We start from the raw sequence: 10,110 nt of genomic DNA on the forward strand, positions 1-10,110 counted from the left end.
CCTTAAAATGTTTTTTGTGAGCAGACCAACCTATTTGAGAGGTAATGAGAAAGCTTATTCAGTCGGTGGGGATTGGGAAGAGGTGTGGGGGTCATTGGTCAGTTTTTACTCTTATTGGTTGTTCTGGATGCTAGGTATGTTTGCTTAATACCAGTTGTCAGTGAAATAAAATCTTCAATTTCTCATTCAGGTTTCATTTACAATACCATTCTTTTATAGATAACAAAATGTCTTTGTTTACTTTTTAAAGGCAGAGATTGAAGATGTTGGAAACAGTTTAGGTGCTTCTTCATCTGATTTAACCATAATAAAGGTAAATGGTAACCAATTTTTCATTACAAACAAGAAGGCATAATATATGCCATATCAACTGTAGGCTGAAACAGTGTATGTGCAGGTAGTACACAGTGTGTGCATTCGTATTCTACAAAGAATAGGAAGGAATGCCTTTCTAATATATATATGATGTATATGTCATGTTGAGTCTGGGTGGTAGATTGATTATTTCTATCTGTTGTATAAACCAGTTCAGTGCCTTATGTTATATTTAACTTACATTAAAGGTATGTATGCCATGTTGACAGGAAAGCCGAAACTGATCTATTCCTGAAATACTGGCCTTGCTTCCAGATAGCTCATAGTAGATTAAGGACACTTGTAGCTCCAGGTGAAGCTGGTATTGCTGTCGATCCCGTTTTCAGAAAGCAGACTTCATAAAGTAGACTGTAGAGAAGGAGAACACAAAGATAAGCTTTGCTTTATGCTGCTTACATTTGTTTACCCATGCGAATGTGTACTGTGTGTACAACAGGTGTCTGAGTTTAAAAAATATTGATGTTTTTACACATTTCATAAAACTTCAAGGTGTTAAACAGTAATGTTAAACCTTCTCGTAAGAAATTTATTTAAAATTCAACATTTTCAAAACTGAACTAGGATAAATTATACTGACTCTTTAACTTTCCCTAAATTCTCTGCTATCTCGGGGGCATGTGTGTCATTCAGAGTAACGTTTTGAATTCTTAAAGAATAGTGATATTTCTTGGTTTTTTTTTAATTTTTTCACTGCAGGAACTTGAAGAATTACCTTTGGAGCCAGGTACTGTTTTTTTGGTTTTGTGTTTTTGTTGTTTTGTTTGTTTGTTTGTTGGTTTGGTTTTTTGGTTTTGGATTGTGATTATTTTTTTTCTAATTGAAGAAAAAAAGAGGTCCTGGGCATTGAAACAGTTTCATTCTTAATTTAATTCTTTTTGTATCCCTGGTGGTTTTGTTTTGTTTGTTTTTTTTTTTTTAAATGCATTACTGTAGTGTACATTATTATGGTGGACAATCCAGGTTGTGCAGGGTCATAGAGATTGGAAACCCAGTCATATCACCAGATCTGTGAATAACTGCTTTTTGAAATCATGTACTTGATGTGATGAAAGGGTTCCATAGAACTGTTACCTACAGTGGAGTTAAGGATTGATCCTTAGAGATCTAAAGGTTCTGAAAACAGATCTTGTGATATCACATTGTATTGTAGTTCTATGAATAAAAATAGAGGAGGGTAGGTAATACAAAGCTTTGGTACAGAACAGAAATTAAAGAGTGACTGGACTCCAGAAGAAGGAATACAATGTCATCACAGGAATTTTCTACAGATCCTATTCGCTTTCTGGACTGCAAACACACTCATGCACCATCAGAAGATGCCCAGTTCTCATGTTGGACAGTCTGCTGAAAGAATTTCACAGAAATTTGGATATTGAACTCTCAGTGCCTTGATACGTTCAGTTAAGCATCTCGGACTCTGGAAGCTAACTAGAGAAGAAACAGAGCTGAACGATTTCATGAAGAGTATCAAGGATCAACCAGAAGGATTTTGTTAAATCTTTGGGAGCATTTTTCTTCCCTGTTAACATTTTAGGGCTGATTTGGTAGTTTGTGAGACAGCAGTTAGCGTAGTACTTTTAACACTGTGTACACTAGGGTTTTCCAATCTCTGTGTAGCTTAGAAGTTCTCTTGGTGTTAGTGTGGCAGCCATGCCAGTTCCACATTTGTAATTGCTGTATTTCCCTGGTGATTAAATCTTGTGCCATTCTATTCCTGTTAAATCCGTAGAAAATGAGAAAATACTCGACATTTTGGGGGAAACTTGTAAATCTGAACCACTTAACGAAGAAACTTCTGAAGCGGAGCGGCCACATACACAGGAAGCAAGTAACGTGGTGCCAGGCAAGAGGCTAGCAGAGGAAGAGGACGCTCTTGCTGCCGCTCAGTTGGAGGAAGATGCTTTAGATTTGGACAGCAAATCAGCACAAGCTATGGCAAGGAAGGAAGCAAAGCGTTTAGTTGTAGCAAAAGGGGAGACAAGTGAACAGACAATAGATGAAGAGAAACCGGACTCTGAATCTTTAGTAGTAGAGACCCTAAGCGATCAGAGTAGCAAACGCTCCCAAGGCCTGGAAGCCTCTAGTGGGGAAACAGCGGAAAAAGGCGCAGGTCCCGAAGCCAAAGATAGCAAAGAAGATGCCAAGAAAATAGAAGACAAAGCTAATTCTGAGGAATCCCCTGCTACTAAAGAGTCCTCAACCAGTGAGGGTGGTGATCAGAAAAAGAGGTTTGTTTTTTCTCCGTTATAGACCAGATGCTATCTTTTTTCATTGGTCATTAAGTGATGCGAATAAGCTGTTTCCTTCAATTGGCCACCGAGACTGATGAAATTGTAGCCTGTTCCTAAAGAATCTGTTTTATTGTTCCATGTTCAGGTTTTTATTTTTTTTAAACACAGAGGGTTTGATTGCTTTCCTTCCTCAACCTTCAAAGGTTGTTTTCTTAAATTACTCTTATTTCTGGCATCTGCAAAACAGAATTGTCTGATTAAGGATACAAATCCCATATTTTCTGTCACTCTTCTATAAATTCGCAAAGATAGCATTTATTTCAGAACTAATTTACTGGTAGGTATCCAATTTTAGTGCACAATGTAGATTTAATGTTCTTTTTGCCTATGATCAGTTGAGTAACATGGTGTTTTGTCTTTAGCCCTGTTGAGGAGGACAGAGATACAAAGATAAAAGATGAGAAAGGTATGTGTTTTTTAAAAAAAGTACAAATTACTTGAAAAAAATATAGGATCAAATCTAACCATTACTTGTGAGTGAACTGTAGTAAGTAATGATTCAAAGGAGCAAATGGAGTAATAGTCCTACTAGCTTTTTGAGTTGCCTTTCTTGCATTGCTTATTTTTTGTGTCTTGTTAATTCCCTAAGCATGTCTGTATCTTTACTGTGATAGTTATATTGGAGTCCCACTAGCTTTGTGAATGGTGACAGATACCTGCAAGACCAGTATTAGTCCAAAAGTTTTAACAGATGACTAAATCTATAGGTTTATACTCTGTGGCAGTTCTGGTGGGGACTGTTAATTCAGTGAACCCTCAATGTCTTTGTAACTTAGGCCTTCAAAACATGAATTGTAAATTTCAGTTCATGTAACTTCTGTAACCTTATTAGCTGACAGTAGTTAAAAAAAGGTCTCTCGTGAATTAACATTTAGTACTTTGTAATTCTCATAAAAGCAATTGAAGTGTAGGAAGACAATATGTAGATGAAAACTCATTAAGACTGTTCAAATACACATCAAGTATGGAGTTCAGAATTTCATTTTCGCAGGCTACAATGTGTCTGATTTTCCGATTGATTAGAAGAGGGAGAAATAAAATTGCATTTGACAAGGTCTGTGAAGAAGAAAAGTGGAGTTAGTAAGGCGATTACCTTTTTCACTGTTGCATTCTTGTGCTATACGGTCTTTTATGTTTGGGTTTTTTTTTTTGTACCTTAGGCCGTGCGGGTAGTGGTTCTGGCAGAAATTTGTGGGTTAGTGGACTTTCATCCTCAACTAGAGCTACAGACTTGAAGAATCTTTTCAGCAAGTATGGAAAGGTACGTAGCAGATACGTAAACTAACAAACGATTTTATCAATTTAAAAGAATGCCTTAAAGTTAGCTATTATTTTTCCTAATGAGTAACTAGGTAGGCTAAGCACTTAACTTTCTCGTGTTCTTTTGAAATTCTGTATCTGATATTAGCATACTTCATGAAGAAGGTTGTCAGAAGGGGTGGGGGGAAGGCAGAAATCCAGGTTTCAGAGAATCACTGTGCACGTATCTCTAAAAATGAGGCAATTCTCGACAGGAGAGACTGGTGGGTCATCATCTAGTGCACTAGTCTCTTGGTTGTCCAGCAATGGCTAATGCTGTTTTAAACGGTTCCATTTCAAGAAATCTAGCCTTTGAGGGCAGGCTTCCATTTGTTCTTCAGTGCCAGCTGGGATATGAGAGCAGAAGTTGTGGAAGGCAACTCTTTCCATGGCCATCTCCCCTTCTCCTAATACATTTCAGCAAGTAATATTCAATGTTTGTGTCACTAAGTGCATGCCTCTGTGCTGTCAGAGATTCATTTGTGGATAAAAACTAGCAGAAACGTCCTGTAAGAAAAGATAAAGTGGTGGTAGGTTTTTTGTTTTGGTTTCAGGGTGTGTGTGTTTTTAAAATTTTTATTATTACACCCCACTGTCCCTCACATAGATATGTCTTCCTTAAGTTATTGAACTGCTCAACAACTTGAAGGTGAATTTTGAGCTTGTTATTATGGCGGCGTCTTTTTCAGCAGAGCTGTATCAACAATGTGTTCCACAGGTGGATTTATCTGTTTCATACAATTTTGTGTTTGTTTTATATTTTTTTGAGAATACATGTGGAATAATTTTAAATTTGAACCTTTTGAGATGTGTTTGTGTTGCTCTTGACTTGGGTGTAAATGCTGTTCATGTCATATTTTGTGGAGTAGTCTTTAGTGAGGCACTTCTAGTACATGGATGGCCCAACAGTACAGAGGTCAAGTTAAAATGGTAAATTTTCTTTGCTGCCTGTCAAATGAGGCTAGCAACATTGTCTTCTGAGGATCATAGAATTGTTATGGCTGGACAAGACCTTTAAGATGCATCAAGTCCAACCGTTTTCTAATTTTTCCAGGCCCACTTCTAAACCGTGTCTCTGAGCACCATATCTAGATGGCTTTTAAATATATCCAAGGATGGCAATTCTGCCATTTCCCTGGGCAGCCTATTCCAGTCTTTGATAACCCTTTCAGTGTAGAAGTTTTTCCTAATGTCTAACCTATATTTCCATTGGCGCAACTTGACACCGTTTCCTCTTGTCTTATCGGTTGTAACTTATGAGAAGAGACCAACGCTCACCTCTCTACACCCTCCTTTCAGGTAGTTGTAGAGAGCAATTAGGCCTCCCCTCAGCCTCCTTTTCTTCAGAGCAAACAATCCCAAGTCCCTCAGCTGCTCCTCATAAGACTTACTCTTAAGACCCTTCACCACCTTCATTGTTGTTCTCTGGACACTCTCCAAAACCTCAATGTACTTCTTGTACTGCAGTGCCCAAAATCGAACGCGGTACTCAAGGTGCGGCCTCACCAGTGCCAAGTACAGTGGGATAATCACTTCTCTAGTTCTGCTGGCCACACTATTCCTGATGCAGGCCAGGATGCCTTTGGCTACCTGGGCGCACTGCTGGCTTGCGTTCAGCTGGCTGTCAGTTGAAGGTCCTTTTCTGCCACGCAGCTTTCCAGCCACTCTGCCCCAAGCCTGTAGAGTTACATGGGGTTGTTGTGGCCCAAGTGCAGGACTCTGGCACTTGGGGCACTTGGCCGTGTTGAAGCTCCTACTGTTGGTCTCAGTTCATTGATCCAGCCTGTCCAGGTCCTTCTGAAGAGCCCGCCTACCCTCAAGCAGATCAACACTGCCACCTAACTTTTTTCATTCTGTTCCCCATCCCTGTCTTCCAGCTCAAGGGGCTGGGTACCCAGCAAACAACTAGTCCTGCTATTAAAGAGTGAGGCAAAGAAGGCGTTAAGCACCTCAGCCTTTTCCTCTTCCTTAGTCACTGTGTTTTCCCCTGCATCCAATAAAGGAGGGTGATTCTCCTGAGTCCTTCTTTTGTTGTTAATGTATTTATAGAAGCATTTTTTATTGTCTTTTACAGCAATAGCCAGAATGCTGATGGACTGTTGTGTGCCAACTACGTTTCCTCCCTGTTAAAAGTGGATAGGTGCTACACTGGTAGATACAGCTGCTCATATGGTGATTAAGTTGAACTTAATTTGCCGACAGATCTGCAAACACAGAATTAATTTTTTTTTCCCAAAGGTGGTCGGTGCAAAAGTAGTGACAAATGCTCGCAGTCCTGGTGCTCGCTGTTACGGCTTTGTTACAATGTCAACATCTGAAGAAGCCACTAAGTGTATTAATCATCTCCACAGAACAGAGCTGCATGGAAAAATGATTTCTGTAGAAAAGGTAAGTGGTAGCTATTCCATGACAGCGTAATGATGATAAAACTGTGCAAGTTTAATGTCTGTCTCTTAATATAAAAATATATCTGCCTAAAATTCTAGGCAAAAAATGAACCAGCTGGGAAAAAGCCTTCAGACAAAAAGGAAGGTGAAACAAGGAGGGAAAAAGACAAGCACCATTCTGCAGAGTCCAAATCTGAGAAGTAAAGTGTTTTTTGCTATTTTTCTATGTTTAAAGGCCACTCAGTTGAAATGCAGCCATGTGACCAAAGTGAACAGTAACTGTGATAAATGTTTTGCTGCTTCATACTGCATCTGAAATAGAAGTAATACATGAAAAATTGAAAATGGTGTTCTACAGCAGTAAGCGCATCTTAATTGGTCCTCTGTTCGGATATACTGACCTCTTCAGGGTTTAGTATCAAAACATGTCAGTTATATCAGGAGATACCCAATCAGCTCATTTCTAGGTAAACCATTATTTTTATCAAAATCATTTATCCTCTGATCTGCCTCTGGCTTGGTCTGCTCTTTTAACTGACAGATATTTCCAGAATTTATTCTGTCTTGTTGATAGACCATTTGCATGGTTAATGAGTGATACTTCAATATTTGTTTTTCAAGGGGTCTGTTGCTTTTGAAAGAGGCATTTTGCTTTACTAATTTTTGTTTTGTCATAAAATTTTAAAAGATTTGGCAAAGGAGATGCTTTGGCAGGCTGGCCTACTTGCATTTGGTGTTTAAGGTATTTGTTTACAAAAGCTCTTCTGGTAGAGCTCACCCTCTACCTCAGTGGGCCCTTTTCCCCCTATGCTAAGCATGAACTTTATTTACGGGCAAAACAGGAGACTACTACTAGCACTCAAAATCTCCAAATATTCAGAAAGATTATCTGTTGTTTCTCACTTTTGGTCAGTTTTGGCTTAGTATTGGTTGCTACTCTTAACCATGCGTACAAGTATGCATTGGCTTCAGCACAGCAGCATGGAAGGTATTTGGAGTGATTTTTTGAGAGTTTTTTGCAGGGTTTTTGTGTTGAGTTTTGGTTTGGTTTGGTTTTTGGTGGTGGTTTTTTTAGATAAGTTGGCTTGGTCAGAGTGGTTATAGCACATTTTTTTAGGTTCTCTATTAAAACAAAGTTTACCTATAGGTCTGTTGGTATTAAGAAGGAGGAGAAGACTGACAAAAAAGATGATGCTAAGAAATCAGAAAAAGATGGGAAAGAGGAAAAAGAAGGAAAAGAGAAAGATGAACAAAAAGCTGGATCCTCTGATAGATCGAGGGCAAGCAAATCAGGTAATTCTAGCTGCCTTTCAGAGATGTTTTCAAGGATACTTGTTTTAAAAAAAAAATAATTTAAACCAGTTGAACAAAAAATATAAGTGTCAGCAACAAAGCTTGTACTTTGCATCCAAAAAAATTTCCTTTATCAGCTAAGTAGGAAGTGGAAGAACAAGCATAAACATTCAGAATTTTGAGTGATTAGAAGACTTCAGCTTCTGCAAACCTCAGTGTTTTTATTAGATGTGATTCATAATTCAGTAGAAAGACCATGAAGCGTACTTAGTAATACTGGTGAACAAGAAACAACACTAGTAAAGACCCTGAAAACTTTTTTCTGACTTACAACACCGGTAACTTAGCAACAAAGTTTTCATAATTACTGGGGTTTAAATACTCAAAATAGTAAATCTGATTTTTATGTAACTGTCACTTGACACAGTGTGTGGTTCTGTGTGCTTTTTTTGAGTGTTGAGGTTTTTTGTTTGGTGTTGTTTGGTTTGTGTTTTTTTTTTTTTTTTTACTGTGGCAAAGGGGTGTATTTTGCAGACAGGAATGAAATTAATTTTGCTTTTTTTAAAGTGTTATCCCTGCCAGAAAACACTACTGTAATTTTGTGATAGCTTTACTGTCCCCATCCCCAACTTGGCCAAATCTTGGTAAGCTATTTAAATAATAAATGTATTCTTCCGTAAGTTAGTTAAAACCTCAATAAAGTAACTTGTTACTGCTTAGTGTCTCGACAGTTTTAAATCTCACAAGAATTTCTGAATGTCTTGTGTATTATTTATTCTCAGATGTATTTTGTTTTTTAGGGAGCCGAGGAACTGAAAGGACAGTGGTAATGGATAAATCTAAAGGAGAACCAGTTATTAGTGTGAAAACTTCTACATCAAAAGAGAGGGTAAGTACAATTTCCAGAGAAGGCTTTTTCTGAAAATAGGTGTCAAATAGCTTTATATACATATAGTTGAAGGGGTGTTTTTCCTTGCATATTGGGAACAATTGACCTTTTATCGCTTTTTAAAAAGCATTAGGGTATTAATGATCCTGCAAGGGTAAATGCTTATGCTTCGCCTTCTTTATAGTTTTTGTTGCTGCCATCTTAATTGAAGAAGTAGAGTCACAATCAGAAAATGGTGTTAAGATGATGTGTTTCCCTGGGTGTGGATTATGGTGACCAGTGACCTTTAAAGGGGTATATAGTTTGCCACCGGTACAAGTTAGATCATGTGCCCCTAGTATTTATATATACTTAATCTCTTTAGAAGTTTTAGCCAAATTCAGGTTGATTTTCCCTGACCTACTTTTCAGTGGAATCACAACATTGTTTACATCTGGGAAGGTACAATAGTCTGTTTTGTTCAGGTTGGGATAAGGTAGGCTTTTTACCTAGAAACTTTAGCTAAAGATGGACTGTGTTCAGCTAATGTATTGTTTTTATTTAACTCAAGAGTACAAAAAGCCAGGATCGCAAATCTGAGAGCAAAGAAAAGCAAGATATTTTATCATTTGATAAAATCAAAGAACAGCGAGAACGTGAACGTCAGAGACAAAGGGAACGAGAAATCAGGGAAACGGAGAGACGCCGGTGAGTTTTCTCAGTGCCACTCTAAGCTTTGAATGGTGTTTGTTTTTACTTCCCTTATCTGTGCTTTTGGACAAGCTGCAAAGTAGTGTCAAGCTGGCCCTTTAAGATCAGTATCTCAGATCGATTTGATACTCATCTATCAATAGAACAGACATAATGCCAAATTATGAAGGTTTTTACTACTGGAATAGGTCTTCACTAAGCCTGTGCTTTTCGGGAGACTCTTGTTAAATAATAACTTCTGTAGGTGGTTACAGGTCTTGCATTCCACTCGATCAGATTTGAATTTCCATTCTTGATTTTTCCCTGGAAGTTTGTAAATACTTTCTGTTTGTCAGACTTCTGTCTTGGGACATGCTGTGCTCTATGAAAGCTTTATTGGAGCCGACTTAGTGTAGATACCATATTGCTTATGCAGAATGCTTACCCTTGCTGCTTTCATCTGTGTAGACTTTTTTCCTTTTTTCTTCTTTTTTTAAAAACTAAGCTGCGATGTAGATCATTCACATTTAAGCAGGTAGTGAGAAGAACATAGAAACTAAAAAACAAACAAAGAAACGAACAAACCCAAAACCCCAACCAAACAACAACAAAAAAACCCCGCCAAGAAACCCGACCCAAAACACAGAAGCAATAAAGCTTAGACTTAAGATTCTCAATTGAAAACAAAATATCTCTTTTTCAATTAGAGAGAGAGAGAGGCGAGAACGAGAACAACGGCTTCAAGCTATTCATGAGCGGGATGAAAGACAGAGGCTCCTGAGAGAGCGCGAACGGCTGGAATTTCAAAGGCAGCGTCTTGACAGAGAGCGCTTGGAGAGGGAGAGATTGGAGAGAGAAAGAATGCACATAGAACAGGAAAGGAGACGAGAACAGGAACGAATCCAGC

General features: G+C 38.2%; 1 protein-coding gene across 1 annotated transcript in view; it reads left to right on the forward strand.

Annotated features, from left to right (window-relative positions):
• The window catches only part of LOC104294382 (scaffold attachment factor B1-like), a 17,960-nt gene that overhangs the window by 3,831 nt on the left and 4,019 nt on the right, over nt 1-10,110 (forward strand). Inside the window, 11 exon segments of the mRNA XM_009893982.1 lie at nt 255-313; nt 1,072-1,099; nt 2,105-2,603; nt 3,029-3,072; nt 3,827-3,927; nt 6,204-6,353; nt 6,452-6,552; nt 7,500-7,645; nt 8,446-8,534; nt 9,085-9,221; nt 9,911-10,108. Coding sequence (XP_009892284.1) covers nt 255-313; nt 1,072-1,099; nt 2,105-2,603; nt 3,029-3,072; nt 3,827-3,927; nt 6,204-6,353; nt 6,452-6,552; nt 7,500-7,645; nt 8,446-8,534; nt 9,085-9,221; nt 9,911-10,108 — 1,552 coding nt within the window.

This window comes from Charadrius vociferus, unplaced genomic scaffold (assembly GCF_000708025.1).
Source record: "Charadrius vociferus isolate BGI_N301 unplaced genomic scaffold, ASM70802v2 scaffold1168, whole genome shotgun sequence".
In the NCBI taxonomy this organism is placed as follows: Eukaryota; Metazoa; Chordata; class Aves; order Charadriiformes; family Charadriidae; genus Charadrius; species Charadrius vociferus.